Raw genomic sequence first — 27,829 nt, 5'->3', positions numbered from 1 at the left:
AAGAGCCTAAGAGGCTCCAGAGCAGCTCAGGAGACAGAAATACTGCAGATGGAGCAGAGGTCTTGACGCTTGCCCAGACTTTTTGCAGACCTTAGTGAGAACAGTTTCAACAAAGGGCACAGAAGCCTCATTTGTAAAAGAGGACAAAATTGAGGTAACGTTGCAGCATTTACAGGGCAAAGGGAGGGAGGAAGGTGATTAGGGTCAATGTAGGAGACTTACAAGAGGCCTTTTTCTGTAGTGGGGTAAAATGTCATTCTTACCTTAGTTTCAGCTGTGCAGTCCCATAAATTGAATTCACATGGTGGTGTGAATGCTGATACAGTGAATCCAGGCCAGAAATGAGCTTAAATTATAAGCAGCTATTAGAAGCTGTGGGGTTACGGGAGCTGGATAACTAGGCTCCCAGCTGCACAGTTTCAGGGCACAAGGTGAGCCTGGAGAGTTCACCAGGATCACTGGGCACTGTGGTCCTCCTCAGGTAGGGAGCAAGGAGAGCAACACTGGCTGCTGTACAGAGCAGAGCCTGTTCATTGTACAGCACCACAGACTTGCTAAAAAGTTAGGAAAGTGAGGGTATGCATATAGGATCAATTTTCTACAATTTCTAATTCTGCTCAGATTGCATGGATGCATATTTATGTTAGCCCTGTTCAGGTTCCCATTTGGATTTAATTCATCAGCCTTACACAGAACAGCAGGCATACAATGTTTGCCATGGCCTGTTACTATTATTTAAAAGAACTCTCTCTCTGCTGTTTGCGCTTCTGAATTGCTGCCAAGATCAGGTTAGACCTGATGAGCCAAATTAATCCCCAGTGTAACTCCATGGCAGTCAATGGATTTGTGTCAGAGCTGAATCTGGGCCCAATATAGATGTCTTTTTTGGCAGTAGGAAAAGAATGCCGACATAGGAATGAGTAAAGGTTAGATGAATGGTCCCGCAGCTGAGCCTGCCCTTTCAAGAAGTGTTTTCCCTCTACGCCCACCCCTTCTTTCCAAGGAGATGTGTTCTTTTGCTTTCCTTGCTGCTTGCTCCAGAGTCCTGAACCAGGGGAGCCATGCAAGGTACATATGTCGGTCCTCAGTGGGTTGGAGGTTATGGAGATTTTTTGAGTTGCTCCAGAGACCCACAGATTCTTGAGAGAGAACAGTACATAACACGAGTTCCTGAGAAGCTATGGCAGGAGTAGCTTTGGGGATATTCAAGAACTGCAGTATGAGCTCTTTGCAACAGGGAGAATCTTCTGGGGTTCATACATTGCATACCACAAGGAGATCCTGGCTCTGGCTGGCCCACAAATAGAAAATGTGAATTCTCTTTCCTCTGCAGGGTTGGTACCCCCCAAAAAACAGCCCTGTTTAGAAAATGCCATGGAAAACTAGGTAAGAACTGACCATAGTGAATTCCAGTTTGTTGAACTGGAGGACATACAGAAGCAGAGAAACAACGTCTTTGTTTAGGTTTTAAAGTCTTGTGTTGCAATGTCAGTGTCAGTCCCCTGCCCCCAGTCTGATGGCTTCTCAGTAAGGCAGGAGAGGACATTTAAGTCTGAATCTCATCTCAGCTGCACCCTTTAACATTTAGGTAAGTGCTTCCAGCAGTCTTGCATAGGTGAGTTGAATCACATTACTGTTGTCCCTAACCTTATTGTAACCTATTCAACATGAGAATAAAAAAAGAACAGACAAGATGAAACTATGATCATTTCCAGTTTCTCTTTGTGTAACACTTTCCTTGGTACATCTCACTCCATGTAAATTTTCTCTAACCTCTGAAGAATGCTGTGCTTGAGTCATTGTATAATACGGGTATTACTTTTCATCTTTCACTCAGAATAATTACTTGCTGTATTGTGATGTTGGGGACTTGATTCTTTGTGATATCTACAAACAAATGCATATGCATTTTTATCTAATACTGACCAGTAGATAGATAGCAGATTCTGGAAATTATTTGGTAAAGGGAAAATCTGTCGTGTAATGGAAATAACTGTAAACCGGATGCTGTTTTCTGCAAATTGGGAGTGCAACGACTCCTAGAGATGGAGGTGTGCAGGGGGCATTCAGATGAAAAGACCACATGTAGAATCCTGCAAGCCCACTTACATGGCTGTGCAGAGGCCCAGGCCTTGCTGGACATGTCTTGGCTGGCCAAGTGACAGTAGCTGTTTGTGTAGCCAGCTCCTGAACAGGACCCAGTATTTGTCTGTTTCTGACCTGCTCAGCTAAGCTGTGGTGTTTCCCTTGGTTTTGCTTTCGGACAAAAAAGGGCTAGGCCTTGCAGGAATGATGATTTTATCCAAGTCAATATTTCTTTTACTTCTAAAGAAAGAAGGCACTTCTATATAAAGTGCTATTTTCCCTCAGTACAAAGGCAGCTCCCCTCAGAGGCTGGCTGAGCTGTTTGATAGGAGCATGCACGCGCTTAGGGGGGCAATGTCAAAGGTGGGGGCTGTTGACTTGGAGTTCACCTGTTTTGGCACGATCAGCAACACACAAGCATGCTTTCTGCTTGGGTGTACTGATTACGATGAGAGTAATTGCGCCTGATGTTTAAGAACCAGAACAGCTCTTCAAAAATAAATTGAAAAATCTTGAGAGCCCTGTGTTCAAGAGCTGTTAATCATGTAGTGGCAGAAGGACATGGCTCTGGGAAAACAGATCCACTAAGCCTTGCGTAGAGTAGTTAAAGTTACTGCAATATCATAGAATAGCTGAGGCTGGAAGACTTCAGGAGGTCATCTCATCCTTCCTCCAAGTGGGTTAAACTAGAGCAGGTTGCTCAGGTCCTTGTCCACAATATCATGGGATACCTGCTGATGCAGATACAGTGCAGTAGCCTCCATAATCTCCACATCTTCTCCACACTAATAAGGAATCATCTTTTTAGTAAACTATGCTAGCTGGGCTGAATTAATTTGTTTTGGCTGGTGCTCATATTCACAGAATCTGTGAAGTCATGGGTCACTCCAGCCTGCTCTATTTATGGAGCCTCCATTGGGGTAATGTCAGGCATAAGGTACCACAGCTCATTTCTCTGCTGCCAACAAATACTTGCTTTTATTGGTCTGCCTGGGGTCTTTCCCTGGGAAGCAAAAACAGCTCTGGAAGACTCCAGATCTTCTCCCCATCTTCTCCGTAGGAGCAAGACTGTAGAGAGCAGGTCACGTGTGGAGACTGACTCCTGTACTTCACCTCTACAGTTAACAGCTCCTGCCCTCCTCACCAAAGAGAGTGTGGGTTGGTTGCAGCCCAGCTCTGTGTGGATCCTTGTCTTACTCATCCGACATTGCTCTTCTACAGAATTGGTCTTGTTTGAATCTGCTGTTCAAGGATGTTAGTGTGGGAAATTTCAGTTGAATTGGATTCAAGTGAAGCTGCAGAAAATGTTCCCTATGGTTTTGCTGAATAGGGTAAAGACAGCTTTATGTTCTCCATTAGGTAAACTATCACGAAATGAGATTTTTATTTGTTGTCTGAGTCACCTGAAGGTACTGAAGCCAAACTTAGAGTACAAAGCATCATCTCCTAAATATTTCATATGTTATGTACATGAGTAAACCAGCAACTTTACAGTGGTTTTAGTAGATGAAAGGTAAAGCACTTTACTTAAAAAGAATAGCGCTTTTGTGACAACTGTCCTTTAAAAGCACGATCTGGTCACTGTTTGACTTACAGTAGCACTGAACAGAATAACAGAGGTATAGCCCTGTCATGTTAGGTACATGAAAGATGGTAAATTTCCTGGGACAAAGACCATCTAAATAGAAAAGACACTTGAAAGTAGTGGTGTTAACACCTTAATAATGTTACTTTGGCACTGCAAGAATAAAGTTACAGCATCAGAATTATTTAGCAAGCAGCTGTAATGCCAAGACTGAATTCTGGTCTCCCAAATCATATTCCAGACTCCTGGGTGCAGCACTGCACCTCCTGCTTGAGATGCTTTGGCTTATAAAATGCATGCACTCAGTTTTCTGGATTAAAAAAGGTCTTTTCGTTAGTCTCCTGCATGCTTATCACTTCAGATCTCTGAACATTTATGTCACAGTTTTGTTTTACATTCCTATACTACTTGAAAGATAGGTCGTGCTTTGGTGTGATTTTGGAGGCTGGCGCACTTTATTACACTTCCATTTCAGCTGTCCTGATCTGTAGCAAAACCTCTAATTGCTCTGCATCCCCATCTAACTTTCTAATAAGATTAATTCTGTCTTGCATCTTGGTAGTCCCTAATTAGCATGATTCGTCTTCACAGTTAAGGACTCCAGGGTATTGCAGCAAGCTCAGATTCACTGCTCAGTGAGTCTTAGAAGTAGTTAATCTGTCCTTCCACCAGCAGAGCAAATGTGGTTAGGTAGCTTCAAAGGGCTAAATTCGTTGCAAGGCAGTGATCAGAAAGACAGACGAGGCAGTGCAGCTTGCAGACCTCACCTTGAACTGCTTGGCTGAATGCAGACAGGCGGGGCAGGGGAGAGAGACCCTTCCACTGCCCTTAGCCTGCTGCTTTCCTTCTGCTCAATTAGAGCACCACGAGATGGGCACTAATGGCACTTAATTAACCTGTGAGAGGGCAGAGGCAGGAAAACAAGTGAGTATTTGAACTGGCTTCACCCAGTAAAACACTGAGTGTAGTAAGAGCCCTTACACCAGTGTGGAAGTTAAGACTGGAGGGTCACGCCTGCCCACCTCCTGCTCCGTGTCCGACAGGAAAGAGCTGTCTGTTCCTGGTACAGATAATTTAGAATAAACTTCAGTTCATCACTGTATAATTGGCAAGAGCCTTTGTGAAAGCTCTTAGGAATCCATAGCCTTTTCCTCATTACTTTTCCACAGTTATGCAGCTCTTCTTTCCAGGGTCCTTTAGGAACTGGAGGTATCAGAAAGCCAAAACGCTTTCCTTACAGGTGGTTTTGTGGCCACTCTGAAATGAGGAGGGACTCTCTCCAGACATTCTGCTCTTGAAGCTTCCAGGTTTGTTTGGATGAAAAGCCACATCCAAATTATTTCAAGTTATTTCAAATAACAGCATAAAATGGAAAGGCTCGAAGTTTGTTTCTGAATGTATATCAAGAAAACAAAATTGACTTCTGGTGGTGCTTGAGAATTGTAAATTAGGATCATAGTCTTAAAAATAAGAGATATTGTAGTGGAAGGTTGTTTCTGTCCCCTTGGTTCCCCTGCCACTTGGATCCTGAGCTCCTGCAGCAGATGAGTGCAGAGCAGCCTGGGACTAGAAGAGCCATGGCCAAGCACCCAAGCTGGTGTTTCTGGCGGGCTGGTGGGAGGGGAGTGGAGCATGAGGTGGAATAAGCACCTGATTTAATAGTAGACAGTACAGATACAGAGAGTTTTGCGTGACAGGAGACAGTAGAGAGAAACCAGCATGTAGAGCTGTTTCCGTGAAACAGAGCTTCTAAGTTGCTGATAAAATTACAAAGCAGCAGGAACACATCCACTTAGGGCAGAGTGGTCATGCCTTTTGTTCTCCCTTATGTTTGTTGTTATAGTTGGAAGCCAGTTACATTATTTCTCTCAATGCTGGCATACTTAATAAGGATGCAAATTAATTAAAATTCTCCCCTCATTCCATTAGCAAAGAAAAGTAGTCATCGAGCAGAAGCAAGGCTGCAGTGTCTTTTCATAGTGGTGCCTCTGGCTAGCAGCAGAACAAGGGACATGTCATTGAGCCTCCCTGGCTCTTTGTTCCCCGTCTGTGACATGCAGACAGCCTGTGGTCTGCTTCATAGCAGGCGTCTACCTTACAAACTGCAGAGTGCTACTGGGGAACTGTATTAGCTTTAACCAAGCCAGTCTAGCTGTGGGCTAGAAGCAAGCCAGATTAATCTATGAGGAGCTCAAGCTGCTAGACTGCTTGCTGTGCCCAAAGGATGACTTCTTTACATCCAGCAAAAGCATCTCTCTATACCACCACAGTCAGCAGGACAGGTGTAGTGCATAGCTACGGTGCAACTTGGACAGCCAGGGGTTCTCAAGTGACCCAAGCAGGAGCCAGAACAGGTTGGGAAGGAAGATGTCTGTTAGTGAGGTACTAACATTAACATCGGGAAAAAGCTGGGAGTAAGCGAAAGATTGGTGGTGTGTTCCAAGAGTTGACCTGAGTGTCAGCTAAGATACTGTGATAAGTGGCAAAGAATGTCTCCTTGTGGTGTGTTATCTTGGAAGTATGGCAAAAGATGACACTTCTGGTGTAGATGGGCTTATCTTAAGCTATTAATTTTCTGTGACAGTAGGTGGTAGGTGTTGTTTGGTGAACCCTTCCCATTTCCTTTGTCTAGGTTTCTGTGTAGCAATATTTTCCCCCCCTTTACTTCTGGGAAATTACAAGTTCTCTCCAGTGGTTCATACTATCCTAAAGCATAATGCAAAGTGTCAGTGGCAGTTCTGGGACCACATCTTTTATACAAGAAAGGAAAAAATTAGTTTAGTTCAGGAGTCAGGTACAACTTTCAAAAATAATTCAGCAACAGCAAGTCCTGGCAGAAATCTGAGGTCTGCTCCACCACTGTGAATTATGCAGCAGGGCCCTGCATCAACGTTCAGCAGAAATTCTCCAATTTCAAATACTTCAAAGTATACCCTTAGTTTTAAGCATCAAGTCAACAGAATTAAACCATAGGACTGGATTGGAAAACTTCACCCAAGGATTGTGGAATGTCTGGCAGTGGAACAAGCTGTACTGCAATCTCACTATTTATGGGTCGCTGCTTTTAAGTGTTCAAAACATTGCAGTGCTACAGAGTAAAAATAATGCCGATGGCTCTGTGTATAATTAAAGCTTTAGTAAGTCAGTTCACCTTCATGCAGCCCCCCCATGTAATTTAAGATTTCACTATGTATTTTTAGCCTTGGAAGTCTGTGAAAGTTTGTTGCAGTCAAGTTTTGAAGTTCGTGTTAAAAAACTGCATTTTCAGAAGAGTTAACTTTTTCTAAAGCATTAAAAACCCTCATTTTTGATGCAAAAGCAGTGTTATCTTACTTACATGTGGGCCGTCTTCTGTATATGCTACATAAACATTGTCAAGTCTGTTCTGACCACATGACACACACCTACTAATAACAAACAGATGCAGAGCTCAGTGCTGGAGCTACAGCAACGTACTGAAGCAGTTGTGATCAGTCATGGCCATATAATGCTTTAGGACATGCTGGACATTTTTCATGTACGTAGGGAAACCAGAAAGCTAATTGTGTATACATCCTGCCTTCTGCAGACTTGAAACTTGGAACAAATGATGTAGAGACAAGAATTGCAAGCACCAGCTCTCACTTGTCAAGCAACTGTGTATTTTTGTCCGTAGTGAGGCCAAAAGGACCAGACAGAGCCAGAATTCACTTTGAATGTCCTTCCGATATGGAAGGGGAAAATAAAAACAACATACTGGCAGAAGCTAAACAAAGCATTTTTAATAGCAGGCCACGGAGGAAAATTCATGAGCTACTCTCCATGGCAACATCTAGGTTCTGTCACGTTTTCTGCCTCCAACTCCCTCCTCCTTCCCTTTCTCTTCTCGCTCTCCGACCCTTTGGTGCCCACTGTTCTTGCCCAGGTCCTGCCCACACAACTCTTCACGAGACCTGGCATTTGCAGACGATCGCTTCGACGCCAGCTGTTTGCTCATCATTAATGTTCCCCACTTGCAGCAGTGCTTGTTACGCCTGGCCTGCACACGTGGGATTCAGATATTCGGTTCCAAGAGGTGCTGCCTGGGACCAAGCAAACCTCCTGTTTTCTAAGCTGTCCACTGCTCCTGCTCTTCTTCCCCCTCAGACTGTTAAAGCCACCTATCCACCGTAGCCCCCTTGCACTGTATTTGGCAGGGGTAGGCTTTAGTCTGTATGGATACTGGGAAGGGAAAGAAAGGTTGTCAATAGCCGTTTCATTAAACTTTAGCCTAAACCCCAAGCTTTTAAGATGTTGGTCTAACACACCATTATTTCTAGAAGAAAATCAGGTAGTTGCACCTAGTCCTGCCTTACTTCCATGGCTGAAATGAGCTATAAGGGGAAGGGTATAGGGGATGCCACTGCCACTCAGGTTGCATGTTGTCTTGGGTGGGACAGCTAAACCTTGCTGATGCTGCAGCACTGGGTTGCAGTCTTGCCATCTCTCCATTATTCATATTTCGAGAGAAACAAGTCCAGCACCCACTAACAGGTGAAGAATTGCTGTGTAAATGACAGCCTCTATCCTGGACTAAGCACTGGCCCCAACCCATAGCAGCAGCACAAATTCTTCAGCACTCCCAAGCTGCTTGGTGTAGAAGGCCACAGACACTTCAGCTGGATGCTGTGCTCCAGGAGTGCAGCCACAGTTGCATGTACCTATTTCCAGAGGGGCCTGAAGGGCAAGTGGGTTGGTGTCTGTTACTTGCTTTGAGTGCCTCTAAGGAAACCAGGTAGGAATATGCCTCCTGACAGAGGAGCAACATCTGGCTACGGAGGCAGGCCCAGGCTCTTGAGAACGGTTACCTTCCTCAGGAGGACCCCTTCCCACCTCTGCGCTTCCACTTTTGCTGCAAACCAGAGAGATTGGCTGCATGCCTCCTGCCTGCCATCATGGCTCTCTGAGGAGGCCATAGGAGGAAGAGACATGGTGGAGACCCTGAACAATAACGCTGCACTTGCAAACTGCAAGAGCCATGGTAGTTCACACACAGCTACATCAAGTTCTCTTCTGGACCAGCCTTTTCTGTTCAGAGCGCTGTAGTAAGCTTGGAAAGAAAGCACTGATCTCAGAGGGTTTAGGTGGTACACCTGTGCTGGCAGGTTCTCTCTGATGCAGCTTAAGCCCTACTGAGTTCCAACGAGGGAGAAACTGAGGAGACTGGTGAGGACTGGTGCTGGGCAGAATGCTTTGAGGGGGTTTTACCTTGTGTCTGTTTTCTCAAGCAAAGATACAAACAATTCTCTGCTTCAGGAAACTTCAGCAGATAGTCACCCTGAGTGTTAATGCTTTGCAATTTTGTTTTATTGTGTAGCTGAGCTCTGCCCACATAAGCAGAGGGAAAAACCTCTCAACATCAGCAGATGCTGCTATAGCCCTTTCTTGGGCAAGTTTTAGTAGTTCTTTCCCTCGTCATAATCCAAAGGACTACAGTTTAGTGTATGAATTGATACTAGGGATGAAAGGCCTCCACAACTGAAACAACTCTTTACAGCTCAAACTAGAGTATAAAAATAAATTCAGGACACTTAGGACCCAAGAATGTCTTAACCAACAGATACCACATTCACTCTAATAACAAGGACACAAGTACAATCTTTTATTACCCTTTTTGCACAATTTTTCTGACTCACACAAAGGAGAACCAGCATGTCTCATGAATTTTCAGCACATCCATAACATCTGCCTCATATACCTGCCAACACTGTTTAATGACAGCTAATAATCATTTTCCTTAAAAAATTCAAAGGCACATTAGACATATCCCCACACAGAGCACTCCCCTGACACGACACAACTATACAGGTACAGCTCATCCCCACAAACACACTCATTAACTACATCTCCCATCATCAATCCAACAGCCTTCCTTGTTCCCACAGACACCTCAAATTTCACTCCCCTCTCCTTCCCATCTTTGGCTGTGCTTACCTGCAGCTGTACTCCAGCATCATGACACGGTCCTACTTTTCCCCTCTGAGAGTAGAAAAAGAAGCACCATCCCACTGCCTTATTTATGCTCAGTGTTACAGGGGAACATCTTAAATAACCTCTAGGCTTGGAGGAAGAGGAAGGGGTATTTCACAGCCCCTCCCTGCCTCCAGGTTTTTGTAGGGACTGTGACCAGCAACAGCTGCTCTACATGCTGCCTGACTGCAGTAATTGGGGTTTCTGCTGTTCCTCCACCTGTAACAGGGCAGCTCATCAGATGTGATTTCCTTGCAGTAGAGATGCTTTCTGTTGTGATGTTGCACATATCTGGTAGTCAGTGAGAAGCCCACTAACAACTTATCTCTGTGCTCAGATTACTTACAGTGTGGCCATCGGTGTCTCACCTCGCTCTGGTTTGCACTCTGGCTCCATCCAGGCTCCCACTTCTGATGTTTCTGGGGAGGTGCCATCAGAAGGTTGCTCACAGCCAGGTCCTCCAGATGAAACACGCCAAGCTCCATGTCTGGCTGAAGCTCCTGCAGAAGTGCCCAGGATAGGCTTTTTTTGCAAAAACGGGAGAGAAAAACTTCTTTCATGCAGCTTAAGATACGCTATAACACAGTCACTGCTCCACTCAGATAGCACAGAGGAGACTGTGCTGAGGACATGCCATGGGCTTGACCTCATGTCTAGCTCCGTCCCAGCCCACCCAAAAGGTGGTAAGCCAGGAGAGCTCTCTTCAGGGTGTGAGTTTTCCCACTAAGAGGAAAAAACCCAAACTGTTCCTCTCTCACGCTATTTCTGTGTACTCTGTGAGGCTAGGAACCAGCAGGTGATGCTCCTGGGAAGGCCATGGCTGCCAGGGTACCAGCATACACAGGAGAAGGGACTTTATTCTTCATGACAATGGACCTGAGAGAAAAGGCAAAAACCCCTCCTTTTGTCTCTCCCTTTATAGTGTTGTCCTACAGATAACACATCCCCTTTGTGTTCAATGGGTTAAACTGTTAAAAACAAAAAGCCTTTGATATTTACTGGTGTAATCTAAAAATACCCCAATTCTGCTGACAGCAAAAGCAAACACAAGCTCCCAGAGGCTTTCTTCCCTTGCCGAAAATGGTGTGCAGTGCCCCAGCTGGCTGACACTGCCCCAAGTGAGATGAGATGAGTTGAAAGAGCAAGCTCAGCTTCCCATCCCCTCTCAGCCTTGCTATACATGGCGCCTTCACCCTCTGCCCCCCAGCTACTCCAGTAGAGCAAACCTCAGCTCCCACCCATCCCTCTGCCCAGCCCCAGGTACTTGCTGGCTCCGGGTGCTGGGTGGGCTGTATGGCTCAGCCAGGTGATTGCAGTGGGCCCTGATGCCCCATGAGGCTGAATGAACAGACTTGTTAGGTACTGTAGGACATCTTCTCTCCATCACCTCCCCTCTGTCCCCAAAGAGGCTGTGTTAATTCACAATTTAGAATAATGCCAGATTTTACTGCGTTTCGGATATTTTTCATTGGGAAGGTATAAGAAATGCTTGATATAATTTACTTATCTCATGCTATGCTGGCACAGTGGTGGGGGTTTTAGTTTACATCTGCTTGCGAAGTTAGCAGTTTGTGTTTGCTGGTTACACTCACAGCCTGAGACCTTTTTGGACAGCTGATTTATTTGGCCAACATCATCTCAGCTGCAGTTTGCATACCAAGTTTAGATTTCTAGGCTATAGGTATTCAAGCGTCTGAATGCTTGGTGAGGAAGGGAAATGGTTTGGTGCCCCAGCTCTGACAGATGCAGCTTGTTTGCCTTCCTCCTCCTCCTTCTCCTCCTCCTCCTCCTCCTCCTCCTCCTCCTCCTCTCCACCTCTCTGCTTCCAGATGCAAGCGCTTCCATATTCGGCAATGTGTAACTACGATGGCTTCTTAAGGGGAAAACATCTACCTTGGCAAATGCATTTAAGACTCTTTCTTCTGCTTCACATTTTAAAGCATATGTGGATTAGAGGAAAAATACTTTCATATTGTATCTGCTGGCATGCCTGAGGTCTTGTATTTAAAAATGCCAACAACCTCCCAAAGATTAGCTAATCATAATTAATAAAGAAAATGCACTGGCATTGAAAAATGAATTGGCTCCCTGAAAGTGGCCTGAAGAGGGAATCAAAAGCCAAGCTTCATGAGATTTTAATCTTAGTTTCTGTATCAATTCCCTGTCCAGAGAGGGACACTTAACTGCTTTGTTTGCTTTATTCCTTTCTGAATGGGACTAGACATTAGCTTAGTCACTGTGGTGTTTAGGGGATTAATTAGCTAATTCAGCACCTCACTCTAATGATGTAAAAATTTTAAAAGCTTCACTGGAAGGATTTGAAGCTGTAGCTTAAAAATTATTGCTCATTTATGACCTTTTTTTGTAACACATCTTGGAAGAGTTAAAGGTAAGGCAGGAGGGGAAGATTTTCATTTTCATTTTAAAGAGAGACATGCATTTCCATTTGGCAAGATTTTGCATCCTGATGGGAAAACGTGAACACCCAGTCTCTGATCTTGCCTCAATCCATATTTAATCTCAGAGAGTGCTGTGGTGTAAGTTTGCAGGCAAGTTTCAGGAAGCATAGGGGAATATTCCAGGCTTCCTTGTGCTTTGGAGAAACTATAAAGGAAAAAAAAAGTAGGCGAAGCAGGGCAGAAATCTCACATAATCCCACATGGAGGACACAAAAGACATGGAAGACAAAGGCACAGAGCTAAAGACAGCCTCTCTTCTGACAAGCAATGGGGAGACTTATACAGTGTCCTTTGGGATTAAAATGATCTCCCCTTTTTCTCTGGGCAGACCTTTTTGGTTTGGTGGATAAGGGATGAAACCCTGCCTGTGAAAGTCAGTCAGAGAACGAAGCCTGGGGGGGATTTCTTACACAGGAGAAGACGCTGTCCCTCTCCCTGCCAGGGATGCTCTGCCACAGGGCTTCTCCCACCGCCCCAGCAGTGCTCACCCACTCCTCTTCGCCACGGTGCCACTCCACGACTGCTCTGTGCTCGGCTTCGGTGTGCGGCAAAGGGAGCGGGTGGGAGTACAAAATCAGATTGAGCCAGCGGTAGGAAAACAAGCAGGGTTTTAGGAGCTGGTGGAGTGTTAGGAAGATGCTGAGGATGGTGAGATTAAAAATAGGCTGTAGCCAGCCTTCCTCGGCATTTCGGCATCTTAACTGCCTGTTATCCTTGTGACCCACTGAAGAAGAGGCAGCAGTGGAAGAGGTTATCTCTTCTACCGCCCTGGCAGTGCTGGACGAAATGGTATTTTGTTCTTAACCAAATCCTTCTGCTCTCTCTGTCTGGTGAGGTCTGCTGGAAGGCTGTAAACTGAGTGTTTCCTCCTGGTCTTCAGTCAAACCAAGGGACTCCCTCCTTCCCCCGAGTTCAACAAAGCACTTGTGTGCATTGACGATGAGCTCATTCCTTCATATCTTACAGGGCATTTGCAGGCTTCCATCCTTTGATAGGAAAAAGGGCAATTTTTTTTTAGAAACCACTGGATTTATGTTGCAGGATTTTTAACTCAAGACATTAATTAAAGAAAGCACGTGACAGAACTATGTTATCCAGTACAATCCACATTACATCTTTGTACCTACCTTAGCAATGCTGTATTTATATTAAAAACCCCCAACAATCCATAATGATAAGAGGTGTTGAAATGCATACTTAGATCAGGTGACTGAACCTCTTGGTCAGCTGCTTGTACATTCTAGGGGTCAGAAACGGTTTCTTCTGCTCTTTGCCCATGCTGTGTATTTCTGCAGGTTGGTTGTGTGATGGACAATGCTTCCCTGAGCTGAGGTTTCAGCTAGCCAGGGGCCCAGCTAGTTAGCCAGGGGCCCAGCTAGTTAGCCAGGGGCCCAGGACATCAGCTGTGAGTAAACAATCAGGTTTTTCCAGTGTGGTAAATTCAGGAAGAATCTTTGTGAAGGCTGCTGTGGTGTAGTTTTTTCCCCCCAGTTTTAACTTTCATACATCAAGAAAATCCTTCATCTGAATTGTTTTAGGAAGTCTGAAGGGTGTTTGCAAGTTTTGTAAGTTGGTCTCAAGGGCTTACCAACCCTTGAGTTGTCAAGGGCTGCAACACCAGGTCACCTAGCTCCAGCACTGGTTTAGTTGCTTCTGCTTTGTTAAAACATTCTCTCAGGTAACAATTTGTGACTGGGGAAAGTGTTGTGCAAAGATGCAGTGCCACATTAGCACCTCTCTTTTTGTGTGTGCTCCTTTTACAGCAGTATTTGTGAATAGGAACAGGCTGCCAGACCTGTACAGCTTTCTAGAGCCAGTTCTACTCTTAACTCTGGGTGCAGTTTTCCCTTTTAGAGCTTCTGTGTAGTAAAGGTTCTTCCCAAGAGAGAGCCACCGGGCAGAAAAAAAGGTAGACTGGTATTTCCACAGACACACAGCACTCCCTTGTAAACTGCCTACAGTACATAAGTGGTTGCTGTTGGGTGGGGGAAAAGGAGCCAAAAGGCAAAGAGTGTTTTTTCTGTCCTGGTTTTCAAGTATACATATTGGTGTAGTTCAATGGGAGAGAGTAGCATGTTCCAGTGAGATGTGGCTGTGCCTCCATTTGTCCTCCTGTAAAGTGTTTCCAGCTTTTCAGCACTGCAGCGGGCACAAGAAGTGGGATGCTACGAGAAGTGGTCTAAGAGAAGGAATTTGGCACAAAACCGTGGCTTTCACTGGGTGTTTTGTTGTTGCTCTCTCCCTAGGAACATTTGTATCGGCTTTCACCGTGCTGTGCGGAGCCCGGACCGACCTCCCCGACAGGCACATGTGTTGTGTCTTCTGGCTGAACATTGCTGCTGCTCTGATTCAGATCCTGACGGCGATTGTGATGGTTGGCTGGATTATGAGTATATTTTGGGGGATGGACATGGTCATTCTCGCAAGTAAGTACAGCGCACTCACCTCCCTGACTTCTCCCCTCTGTGGCCGTGTTGCTGGGTCCCAGCTAATGCTCCTGCAAGCCATCGGACTGCACTGTAGGGAAGAAGAGCCACAAGGATGGGCTCTGCAAGTCTGTGAGAAAAACACAGTAGGCAGAGAAATTGCTGGGAGGCAGTTGGGATGGGCCCTGTGACACATCTGGAAGAGCCTCCCATCCCACCACGTGGTTTAAGATCTTCCTTTCCCCTTTATAAAATGAAAAGTGCAGGAAGGGGTGAGGCATCCCGGCACTGTGAACTCTGCTGTCTGGAGCCCCTTCTGCCCTGGTCAGATCTGCACATGTGTTTGAACGAGAAAGCCCTTTGTCGCTCAAGAAAGCCCTTTGTCGCTCGCAACTCCAGCTGTGTTTTTTCTGTTAGTGAGACCTTGCCGCAAGTCCAGTTCCGCTCCCACAGGGCATGCAGGGCCAGCTGTCCCCAGAAAAGCCCTGTGGACTCTCCTGGACTCCCCTTTCTCCCCAGAATCCATTTACCCAAAGGGGTTTTTTCCTGTTTCACACCAAATTCTTAGGCTGAGCAGGACTGTTAAGCTACTCCTAGAAGGATTTCCTCTACACCTTTTAAGAAGCCTCCAAAACATTAGTCTAGGGAAGGAAGGAACCCTTTTTTAAACATACATAATTTAGGTCACCCAGTTAGTATATATTACCAGTCTAGAATACAGGCTCTCTAACTTATCTGCTAAAGACTTTTACTGGTGCAAAAGTTGTATCATATCACCTGTATCATATTGCAGAGAATTATGTGACAGTCTCACCTCTTCTCCAGAGCCAAAAGCAGCCCAAAATTCAGGGTGCTGATTGCGTCAGAAAGACCCCACTCCCTTTCCAAAGGCTATCAGAGGCCAGTGGGCATTGTCCCAAACCAAACAGGTCTGAGATCCTTCAGGCTGGCCGGGGCAAGCAGTTCCCGAAGCAAGCGCTTCTCCCAGAGAACGTCTTAACCTCAGCTTTTGCTTTTTGGTTTGAAGGGGCTCCACTTTGTTATTGCTGCTGCTGACATCTGTGGCTGCATGACAGAGGAGGAGAGAGGATCTCAGGAAATTGCCAGGCACCTGCCTAAAGATGAAAGGGATGAAACTGAAAGAAAACCAGCAGGAAAACAGTGCACATCTTCAGCTACCAAACCCAGGGGTTAAACCCTCTCACCAAACCACTTGGTGATTTCTGAGACAGCTTCAGTTTACATGCTGAGTTAAGGGCAATCCCCATTGCAGAGCAAACAATGGATATTAAAAACCTGAACATAAGCGAGGCAAAAGGCTTCCCTCAGGATGAAGGCAGCACTGTCCTTCGTTTTTCCCTGCAAACCACCTGCCAAGTTTCCTCTCAGATGTACCCACAGAGCAAGGGTAGCCCAAGTTTCTGAGGATAAATTGTGAATCGGTGTACATCTGTGATGTGTCTTTAAGAACCTGCCCAATTTGTGTGTAATCCTGTAATTACGTGTTCATAATCATATGCTCTTCTGCTATTCCTCTGCTGGACAGCCTCTGTGCATAGTTCGCTGTCTGGCAGGACCCAGTTCTGCAGTTGTGGGGAGAGGCAGGAAAGTATTTCTCCAGACAAAGAGCTACAGCTGAAACTGTGACTTGCTTTTCTCCATAGTCCTGTTCATGTATGTCCTCTGGGTAGAGGGGCTGGGGCTCAGGAGGGTCTTACTGGTTTCCCAGTTTGGTTGCCAGGGAAAACTATACAGCTTGGAAGTATTGCCCCAAAGCTGTTTCCCACACCTGGCTGGACCACACTAGTTTGGGAGTTAGAGGGTGGGTGAGCGACATGTGGTGGAGATGCTCAGGCCAAGAGGTCGCCCACCACAGCAACAGTATTTCATCCTGGTGGCAGTAGAGAAGGGTAAGAGGAGTCAGCGTGTCTTATGTTAACCAGCTATGTATTATCTGACAAGTTACAGCCCTTGGCAGTTTCTTGCTGTCTCATTAAATAGCTGGGTTTTAAGTTTACTTACCATGAAGAGAAAATAATGGCTAAATAAAGCAGCTCTTGGCTGATGGAGAATAAAAGAAAAAACTAATTTTTCAGTCAAAACAAAGAACAGAAGTGATCAACTGCTCCCAGCTGGATCAAACAGCCCTGTCAGACCCAAAATGGTTTGTTTTTTCATGCTTTGTTTTCATGTTAAAAAAAAAGTAATAACTTAAAAAGGAAACAATGTTTCAAATGCAAGAAATAAGACATTTCGTTTAAAAACACTGCCAGGAAACAGTTTGCTTTGGTTGGGTTTTGTTTATGTGCGCAACAAACTATTTGTAGAAATTGTACACTGTTGCAACTTGAATCTGCATGCAGGTGGGAAATAGCTAAAAAAATATGAAACTACTGTCCACTTCTGGTCTTCTTCGCCTAGAAATGGACCATTCCATGCATCCCTGTAAGGGTGCCATACAATTTTGATGGGCTAGAGGCAGGGCACAGTGGGTGGTGTTTAAGCTGATGGGGGCTAGCAGTGAGGAGAAGGGTGGGAAGCAGCCGGGGCTCCTCTCCGGCTTTCCCTGAGGAATGAGTGCCTCGCTCCCTGGATCAGGGCCTGCCTGCCTATTAGCTGGTAGAGAGCTAGGTGGGAGTTAAGGAGGCCCATTGCAGCTTTTAATCTAGTGCTAATTCTCAGTCATTAAAAGGGGAAGCCTGATCTGAGAGGAGAGCTTTGGGGATAATGTTATACTACCTTTAATGAGGGGAAGAGGAGAAGAATTATAGGCCCATCAGGTATACTTCAATTCCTGGAAGAAGTAATCAAACAAGTGACTTGCATGCATTTAGAGAATAAAAAGAAACAAAGTCATTCTGGGTTTGCCCAGAGCAATCTGTGTCAGACTCGCCTGATGCCCTACGGCAGGGGAATTCATTTTGTGAGTGGTGGCGGTGGTCAGCCATCCCCCCTGACTTTCAGGCACTGGCACCGTCTCACATAGCGTTCCTACCAGAAAGCCAGGAAGATGTGACCTGGGTGAAAATGCACTTGAGAACTGTTCTTTAAATACATTTTCCTGAACTGGAAAGATATAAGGTGTTGAAAGGTTCCCTCCTGAATCCAGCTCTGTTCAGTATTTTCATTCCTGGCTTGATGATGGACCGGAGAAGGGGCTTACCAGCCCTGCACCACTGGCAGCTGCAAGGATGGCAGGCACAGTGAGGGCAGTGTCCGGATTCAAGCAAATTGAAGACATAGTCTGAAAAAACAAATGCTACTCAATAGAGACAAATCCAAGACACTAAGGACAAATTAATCAACCGCATAAATACACGCTAGGGAACAACTTGTTTTTTAGAGAAGGCTGTGGTGGCTGCAGTGAGTCACAAGGCTCCACAGGAGTACATTGCTGTGGAGGGACCAAACACCTCCCAGACAGGTAGGAGCAGAGCCTGTAGGACATTAATGGGTCTCCTCACCTTTCTTGTCACACATAAAGCTGCGGCGAGGCTTATGGCCAGCTTTGGAGACTGTACTTCATGTGGACAACCTGGAGAGAGTCCAGAGGACTGTGAGACAGCAGGCAATGAAGAGGTTCAGCAGGCTAGTAAATGTGAGAGGGCAGCAGTTTAGCCAAAGACAGACTTACTTAAATAACAGCAGGAAAGATCTGTGTGGAAATTAGGAGATGTTTTCCCTCAAGTAAGGTCAAAATGCTGAAGAGGTGGCATGGCAGGATCTGCCCTCTCTGTCACTGGAAGACCCCAAGAGCGGGTAGACCCGTGTCTACCAGGAGCAAGGTGGGACACAGGAAGAGACCGACTGACCTCAGGGGGTCCCGCCCAGCCCTGATCTCCTGTAAGGTGACATTTAGCAGGATATATCCCAGAAGGAAGATTAACTGAATGCAGTTTTGCTGTCACACTTAATTACTTTTGGCAGCACAATGGCATGGGGCATTTTCTCTGCTAATTTGAATGAATTGCCAGCTGGCCCCATTAAACATCACAGATATCTTCTTTAAGCAGCCATATGGCTTTGGGAACCATCCTTCACTTTACCTGCTGTCTGAAGGCAAAGGTAGATTAAAAGGAAGTCATTCTTTTGAAAAAAAAAAAAAAAAAATCAGGACTTTCCCTTTGCCACTGCAAATATCCAGCCGCCCTTGGTGGTGGCTGGGCAGCACTGCTGCACCATGGTCTCCTCGAACCCCTCCTCACGGCTGCGGGGAAAAGGCATGGAGCTGAGGCAAAACAGCTAATTAGCTGGCCAAGGCCAACTGGAAAATGAGCCTCCTAAGGCTTTCTGGGCAAGTTTCCCTCTGCGAAAGGCACACCTTGTCCCCAGCCCACGCAACACACGTCTTCATTAGCTGCATTGTGCAGAACGAACGCAGAGGAACAGCCTTTCCAGGAACTCCCTAACTGCTCAGAGCTCATTATAAAAGGTTTTGTGCCATTTTTTGACAGAAATACCACAGAAATCAATATAGTAATATCACACTGAGGTGGCATAGGGGACCAAAGTCAGGGACTCTTTGTCCAGACATTGTTTTGCCTCTAATGAAAGCAGCCAAGAAGTCAAGCCTGGTTTCTGAGGGAAGCCCTTGCTCAGCTTCTGGCCTCTGAATGAACGACTTGCATGACTGTGCCTGTGAATGAGTAAGGTGCCATTGCTTGTGGTTTCACAGGACAGGGACTCCTGCTTCTGCAGTGGGCAGCTGACTCTCAGGGACTGATTGCCAGCTAGTCATAAGAAATTACCTGTAATCATGCTGTCCACTTGTCACTCCTGTGCTAATTACAGTGCTCAGACCTTGCCAGAAGCAGCAGCAGATGATTGCATGGTTACTGTATGCTCGGGCTCCGAGGGACTTTGGAAAGCACCACCGAGCCTCTTGTACTCTGCAGGGTCCCTGCTAGGGCAGGTAATGCAGCTGTCCTGGGAAGGAAAGGGAGCAGAAAGCGCGTGAGAGACTTGGAAGAGAACCACATCCTAAAACAGCTGGTAACCCTTCATGACATGAAGGAAATTCTGAGGACAAATTACCTGCTTAGACCTAACTAGAAATCTAACTAAATCTAACTAGAGGCATTCCCCAAACTATGCCTGAGGAAGGTAGTTAAAATACCCTTTTTTGCAGTTTCCTACCAAATGCTGCGATAGGATAAGTTCTTAAAATATTGTAGGAATGTTAAATGCCACGAGGGTTTGCAGCACCCAGGTGGGTTGAGGCACGCTGCGGTTGTGGGTTATCTGTGGGCACAAGCAAAGTCGGCAACAAAACTGCCAAAAAAGCCATGAGGTGTAGTTTTCACAGCTCTGGGGCTGTGAATGACGTGCCATGCACTGCCCAGTATGCCATGACGTCTCATTTGCTGCTTTCCTTCAGTGGTTTCCCTTCAGTCAACCCCGTGAAATAGCAGTGTCACAGGAGAAAGTGTTTGTAGGAGCATCGCTCCGAGGTGTTGGTCCATCCAGCCTGTCCGGCTCAGGGCCAGTGAGCTGGAAAGCAGATGAGGACTCCCCCATCCTCTTTAAGCAAGAGCCCCAAGTAAAATGATCTGCTTCAAGTGCAAGGATTTTAAATAATGTTTAGCCCTGGTGTGAATGTCTGATGGTAGAGCAGCTGTTCTCTGTTTACTCTGCAGCTCCAATTTATTTGTTCTTTTCTGGTTCGCCATGTGTTTTGGATATATCGTCTACAGTTACATTTCTCCCTCTCTCTTTCTTTCATGTTCCTTTGCCTCCTTTTGTTCACCATCAAAGTTTCACAAGGTAAGTTTGTTTCTGTTCTTCCTCCTTCTCCTCCTCCTCACACCCCATGGCAGCTCCCCCCGGAAAGCAGCGAGCGCTTGGCCAGGGCAAGCCGTTTGGGATCCGCTTTGGCCAGCGCTGCCCGCTCCCAACCCAGGTCCAGCCGTGTGCCTGTACGTGTGTGTCCACCTGTCTCTGTGTCTGTCCTGTGGCTGCACAGCCCCGGGGACGTGTTCTTCGCCCAGCGTTGAAATGCCCCTCGAGCTGCCCCAAGGGCACCCTCGGAGCAGGGCAGGACCCATTTCAGCCTCGAGAGCGTCCTGAAGCCACCCTCTGCATGAACCCAGTCCCGGTAGGACAGCCTGTGCACAGACTCGTTTCCTTTTGCCTGAATCTTACAGTTGTTTACAGAAGTGCAATTTCAAGCAAACTTGATTAAATCAGTGATTTTGTGCACATATACTCAGACCAACTTAATCTTGATCCCAGAGCTCATTGCTTTACAGAGCTGAACCTTAACTGTATTGCAGGCCTACTAATGTAAATCTGCTTCATACAGAATAGCTATTCCTATGCAAAAAATGCAGTAACTATTTTCATATATAAACTAATAAATCTGAAGTATTTTAATAAGTAAGTTTAGCATAGAACGGGTCATCTTTTGCATCTTTTGGCTTGCTTTGGTCATGTAAAGAGAGATACAAGCTCAGCCACTGTAACTGGCTTCCAGACAGCTTCAAAACTGATAGCAGGACTGAAAGGATTTCTAATATATCTTAATAAAAGGCATGGCTATGCAAGCAAGTTACTGTAAGCATAACCTAGCTTGCTTAATCTAGCTAAGGATTTATGGCAGGCCCCAACTCTGGTCCAGATGGTTGGTTGTTTTTTTTTTTTTTACTGTGCTCCCTCAACAAATTAAACCAATGCTGTATACAAGCCCATATTACAGTTTCCAACCAGCTCATCTTGCCTTCAGAGCTGACTCACTTAGAACATAAATGCATAAGAAATCATCATTTTTCCCCCTAGAAAAAGCTGTTTGAAAGAGGTGAGAGTCTTTCTGTTCAGCTGCACACGATGGGCAGCAATGCAGTGCAGGGTAGTACATGCTGGTAAGTGTTGTTAATCTTGTGCTCATATAGCAGCAGGAGATCCAGGCTGCCAAGGCTGGGGGCATGCATAGACTTTCCAGAGTACAACAAAGTTAATTTGCCGGGTCCAATTCTTTTCATCAAGAAGTCCCTTAAAGATAGGGCTTTGGTACTTACTGGTATTTTGTGTTCAGCTTTTTACAAAATCCTGACATAAGAGTTGGAAAGAAATATTTAAAAGCATCAATGGAAAGATGTACAAAGAGTTAAACATTCTTCTGAGATGTGAAATTTCAGACTCATTTGAAATTCAAAATATAAAAATGGCAGGCTGCTTATGTTATTTAAACAAAGAAAAGAAAACTCAGGATTTTTAAAAGGTTTCTAGTTGAAAGACCTTCACTATTGCAGGCAGTACAGCTAAGGTCAGTTTGCTTCTTTAAAAAGGAGATCTTTTGCATTGGTACTATCGTAATAACAATCCCAACTTCTCTTAAAAAGAAAGTAGGTAAAGCTTCTGGTGCAGTCACTGCAACCACCTAGGAAAGTGTTAAAAAACCACGGTATTTCTCTCATTATCCTGTGTCAGCACAAGAGCAGTGGGTGCTCTCCTATTGCCCTTTCCTGCCCTAGCCCTCCTGGGGGAAGAAGCCCTCCCCTATGGGATTTGCAGCATCCCCTCAACCACTACATACAGGATAGCAAATAGAGTGGGGTCCCAGTCCCCTGAGGAGCTGTGATGAGCAGCGGGACAGGCTGCTTTAGCCCTTGCAGCATCCACATAGCTGCCACACAGCAGGGCCCCTGTGTCTGCTGGGGCCAAGCATGAGCCAACACAGAGCCCCCTGAGGGCTTTGCTGCCTTGGTCCGGTGATACATTAGACCCCATGGCCAGGGGAAGAGGAGAAGGGGTAGAGGAGGAGGGATCTGGGCAGTTTCCCAATGCAATTTGTTTTGCTGCTGGAAAGCTCCATTTTCTCCAGTCCTGCAGGACAGCAAAAGCACCTGTAATTCTGCCGGCTGGAGCAAAGCAAATGCATAACAAGGCAGTGAGAATATCATTAGGGAAAGGGTCCACAGAGGCATCCCAAGGTCTGTGTTTGAACTCTTGACACATCAGCCTGTGATTAAAGGTGTTCCCCTTCTCCTCCAAGAGATGTTTGTTCACCTCTGCAAACCGCAGTGCAAATTGGTTGCTGCTGGAGAGCTCTGTTAGCAAAAGCCAGCACAGGAGCTAAACTGGCAGTCCTCTGGAAGGACAAGTTTCAGACATAGATCGCAAGTAGAGATGAGAGTGTGTCGGATGCACAACCAGCAAGCTGCCAGGTCAGCACTTGGGAACAGCGGTGTCTCTGGAGCAGTATATAAGGGCATACACTTCCCCTGCACTGCACAAAAAAATGCTTCAAGAAGGTTTTAGGTTATTTAGCTGTACTGAACTTGGTGGCTGCCAGTACCTACTATCCCTTTATAAGCTCTTCAAGCAGAAGTGCCTCTGCCCATGTCGGGGCCGGTGGCAGGCAGCCACCGCAAGGGCAAGGCTGGCCACTGACAGCCACATTGCTGTGCCCAGGAAGGTGGTTGCACCCAGCAGGTGTTGGCTAAAGCAAGGCAGGGCAGCTCGCTGGGCTGAGCCTGCCCTGGGGCAGCCTGGCAGCGAGGGGGGACATGGCAGCCCCCCTATTTTCCCACATGATTTGCCACTCCTGGTGAACCAGGCTCATGACTCACTTGAGCCTCGCCAAGGGTCCTCATTAGGTATTAACACTAATCATGTTCCCTTCCCCTCCCTCCTCACAGGCTACAAGGAACAGGGGATCCCACAGCAGCTGTAGTGGCTGGGACAAGTATGGTCAGAGAAACACGGCGAGAGATTTCCTTGGGCAGCTGTGGGCCACGGACCTTTTCATTACCCTTTGTCTTTCTTCTTCCTTTTTTTTTGTTTCCTTCTGTTTGAACCCGGTTCATCTGCCCGTCCAGCGGAGCGGAGGTGCAGAGCAGCCGACGGAGACTTGCACTGATGCCATTGAGCAGCGGAGATGGGGCAAGCACGGCGTGGGTTAGGACTGGCCCCAGCCAGCACGCGGTGGGCGGCCGATGAGGAGGAGGAGGGTGCTGGGAGGAGACACCCCTGGCGAAGGTGGCACCTGGGCAGGCAGCTGAGCTGGGGGAGCGGGAGATGCTGCTTTCTCTCTCTTCCCAGGGGGAAGTAGCTGAAGACATTTTGCCTCCTTTTTACGCTCACCGTTAAAGGAAACTGGCTGTGAACATCAAATGCCAAGGAGCTATTAATATATGTACAGTATGTAAAAGCAAACCAGTGGTACTTTTTCCTCACCCCGAGAGTCCATCCTTGACTGCTTCGTGGTAGCGGAGGGCTCAGCCCAGCCTCCTCTACTGTCTGTATATATATGATGCTCAATGAAGCTCTGTCCTTGCAGATGTCTTGAAAAACGTGCTTGCTGTAAATCGTATTGTATTGCGGAACTGACTGGGGCCATCCCCTGCTTCCAACCGCTGGCACCATGTGAAGACCAGACCTCCCACCGTGTCCTGGGGAGACTTTATCTAGCAAGGGACCGGTGCCCTGCAGCGCCTTGCCTCTAGGGTGGCGGGTGCAGCCACGTCCTGCAACAAGCTCCTAGTGTAAAACAATACTGGGGGAGCTCCAAAAAAAGAGACTTTTCGTCTCCTCCCCCTGAAAAGGACTTGCTGGCAGTGTCTCCATGCTTTGAAAATGGATCCCCTTACAGCGCAGTGTGTGCTCCTGGCTGAAATAGCGTCCCCGCTCCACTTCCCTGGGGTAAGTGCCCAAAGCTCGAGGATTGCGACCTGGTGCTAACCAGCTGCTCAGTAGCTGTCGTGGTTGGAAGCCCGTGGCCAAATGGGGTAGGGCTGTGTTTTCCTGGTTTGAACACACGATGCACAGAGCTAAATTGGGCATCCAGGCTGAGTGACTCCTCTGATCCTGCAGGGCGAGAGGAGCTCAGCCGGGGGGACCTGGTGGCAGCATCTGGCTGCTTTTCCACTCCAAAAAGGTGGCTGGAGGAGCCCCACTGAAAGAGGGCAAAATCAGGCTGCTTTCTTGCTGAGAGGAGGGTCCTTCCAGCGAGAGGAGCTTCACACAAACTGGCTGCCAAACTGGGAGCCACCCAAGCGTGACAGAGCTGATACCCACTTCCAGCCCATGGCTCCTTCAGAGAGGCAACTGGTGGGCAAGGGGACAGCAGCAAACCCCGCTGCCCTGCAAGCCTATCCTAGAACGATGGTTTGCTTTTAAAGCAGGTTTTCATTTTCCATGCAGAGCAGATCCTGTCAGTTGAAATACCTTATGTTGCTGAGAGAGCTCAGGTGTCAAAACAGCCTCAAGTGCCCCTGAGCACACATCTCCTTGTCTGATCACCTGCAGGCAGAAAGTGCAGACCACCCGGCTGTTCTCCATGCACTGTGTGTTTAACCCTCAGAGGCATCGCAGGGGTGCACTGAATAGGACAGCCACCCGCCAAGGGTGGCAGAGAGGCCTGCACTGGGCAGGGTGCCTGTTGGAGATCCCCCCCAGGGAGCTGGTGGAGTAGGGAGCTCCTTTAGTGTTTACACCAGCAGGAAACATGGCTTAGCCTCCCTGTAGCCCCAGGTGCTCGCCTGAAGGCTTTAATGCAGGACCTTTCCTCCCAGAAAGTTTCCTACCTGCCCAGTGCCCACACTTCACTGTGAGCCCACAGGCTGTGGAAAGCAGGCACCAATACCTCTCTGCTCTCCCAGCTCAGGAAGTCCTTCTCCAGAGCTAATAATAAAGCACAATCCACAGTCCCAACTAACTTGTGATGGGATAGGACCCATCTAGCATTTATGCAGTGCAGGCATCAGAGCTGATGACAAACTTCTTTCATCCCATCCTTTGACGACTGTGCGCTATAAAAAGCTGCCTGAACAGGAGAAAGGGGCAGAGAGTCAGGAGCCTTGGGAGCACCAGCCTTCGCTGTGAGCCAGGAAACTGCTGGCTCAAGCACTTCCCCTGATCTCAGCAGCCTTAATCGGAAGAGCAAATGGAACCCATATAATAAGGATGCAAATTTGTAACACAAAGAACTCACTGTATATTTTACCAAGCCAGATTTCAGCTAGGGCAGTGTATTTTGCAGACATTCCCTTTGTGTATGTGCAAGTACTACCTGGTGTTCGAGCACGCCTGAGCCAACATGCTCAGCTAAATGCCTGCAAAACTGCACAAGCCCCACTGAGCACATGGCCTACAGTGCCTATAGTCTATAGGAGACATGTTTAAACTGGGTCTTTCGCACATGGTTAGCGCGAGGAAACAAATCAACATGAAATGTTTTTGTGAAAGACCTTTCAGATTAAGTTTAAAACAATATTTCACAGGTCCTGGCCAAATATTAACAGCAACCCCCTGCATCTGTAGATGACAGACAGATCGCTATCCCTGTTGCACAGCTGAGAAACGGCAGTATGCAGTAAGGTTAAACTGCCAGACTCCAAAGCACACCCATGGCAGAAACACAGGAATAACTCGGGCTGCATTTCTCTTGCCTTGCACCCTAAGCAGTGGCTCATACTGCTCTGCTAGCCAGCCAGAAACGGGTATTTCGCAACTACCCTGTATCCAAATGGGGGTGCTGAGCAAACCTTTTTGGGCTGCTCCACAGAAAGCAAAGATCCGTAACACGATGCAGACAAGAAAGCTGCTCATTTGTAATTTTAGAGGAAGATAGATGCAAAAACATCAGCTTTTAGAGACGCAAGCCACACAACACAGGCAGCAGTGAAGTGGGTTTCTTTGGAAGACAAGCACCAGTCAGTGATGCTGTTAACCCAGGGCTGGACGTGCTCAAGAGGAAAATCAGCACAGTTATCCTGCCATGATGCTGTGCCGCAGCGAGGCATGGTTACCTTGCTTTGCTAAGGAGAGGCTTGCAAGACAGCAGCACTTTGAAAAAAATCAAACTCTTAGTAGGTCAGTGGTGGAAAGATGAAACCATCATCTGACATCTGTGTTAAAGCCAAGGGATGAGCTCCTAGAGATTATTGTTGCCACAGCAATCACCAAAAGGATTTCTGCTCATGATGGTCAACAATTTCAACTCTCTTTGACCATTTCTACCAAAAGGACTGCTTAAGAAGGTGGCTGCTCGGTGACCTGTGCTGTGGCATCTGCAGCTCTGTGGCTTGCAGGACTGTGCAGATGTTATAGATCTGAGCTTCAGCATTTACTGTGAGACAGGGAACCTGTGCTCCTTCATTTCCCTGGGAAAATAAGGGGTAAATAGGATCTTAACCAGGAGGAAACAGGGAATCAGTAGCACAGCTGTAAAACACCTTCACAAGCCGCTGCTGTGATTGGAGGGAACTTTTTTTTGCGGTTTATAACTAGTCATTAAGCCACCCAAACAACTTGCCAGCTCAGCTGCAGCGAGCACGATGACCAAAAGCAATGGTTACCTCTCACATTTCCCAAAACAGAATGGCTGGTTCAAGTGCAAACTCCAAACGCTGCCTGAGCATTGAGTTAGTTGTGCTGTGGTCTCAGGATGGATGTGCGGGAGCCTCTGCAGACATGGCTAACTAGGCAAAGCCTTTGAGTGTAGGAGCTCTCAAACAGGAGCAGGCAAGTGTGGCTTAAGAACAACTTGTTCTGGTGCCTGTGAAGATGGATTCACTTTTAGAAGATGGGTTTAAACATTTAGTGGACAGGCAGTGCAGGAAGTCTCAGTCTGGGGAGGGTTAAATAATCTGACATTTTCACGGTACATTAAACTGCCAAAAGTCCTATGTCCTGTGGCATCAGATGTCAGACCAGCAGCAGATACCCCTTCCCAGAGACCAGTCACCTGTACAAAAAGTCCTCTGGGAACAAAAAGTGGCAGAATTAGCTCCTTGTCAGCATTGCCGGGGTTTTGCTGGCCTTTCAGGCCACCTTTGGTGCTGCCTGTCGCTGTGCTCTAGTGAGGACAGAAGAGTTAGATTAGCTGGGGAAGGGCTTGTATGGAAACGCTGCTCTCCCCAGGACTGCCGCAGGTCTCCAGAGAGCATCACTTCAGTTATGTCTGTGTGCTGGCTGCATTTGGCACAGCAGCACTGTGCAGGAGAGGTGTGGAATTTATAATTTAGTTTCAGGTTTTGCTCTATAAAAATTTTTCTTATTTTTGACCTTTCTATCAAATTGGTGAAGCCAAGAAAATAGCCAACACACCACTCTGGAAGCTCTGAAATCTGTCAAATGGACACCCAGGACAAAAGGCCTTATTTCTGCCTGTCGTGGAGATTTGCTTAAATTGATTTTAATTAGCACCAGACAGCCTCCCACTCTGCTTTAGGACAGGAGCAACTTTATACATTGGCCTTGCTACCGGGGAGCAAGCACCAAATTGCATTTTCCCCAGAGCTGCCCTGCTGCAGTAATGATGATAAAAACCCCCGCTTTTTCCAATA

General features: G+C 46.8%; 1 protein-coding gene across 2 annotated transcripts in view; it reads left to right on the top strand.

Annotated features, from left to right (window-relative positions):
* Positions 1–27,829, top strand: part of STUM (stum, mechanosensory transduction mediator homolog) — a 48,427-nt gene that overhangs the window by 19,189 nt on the left and 1,409 nt on the right. The window contains exons 2-3 of one of the 2 annotated variants that reach the window (XM_074817766.1): positions 14,364–14,543; positions 23,360–24,182. In XM_074817766.1, coding sequence (XP_074673867.1) covers positions 14,364–14,543; positions 23,360–23,400 — 221 coding nt within the window. In that variant the 3' untranslated portion in view covers positions 23,401–24,182. Of the gene's footprint in view, positions 1–14,363; positions 14,544–23,179; positions 24,183–27,829 lie in introns of both variants that reach the window. The other variant, XM_074817767.1, reaches the window with a different exon arrangement.

The sequence above is a fragment of the Strix aluco genome, chromosome 3 (genome assembly GCF_031877795.1).
Source record: "Strix aluco isolate bStrAlu1 chromosome 3, bStrAlu1.hap1, whole genome shotgun sequence".
Lineage (NCBI taxonomy): Eukaryota > Metazoa > Chordata > Aves > Strigiformes > Strigidae > Strix > Strix aluco.
Note: the sequence above shows the minus strand (reverse complement) of the source record. Positions and strands in the feature narration are given on the sequence as shown.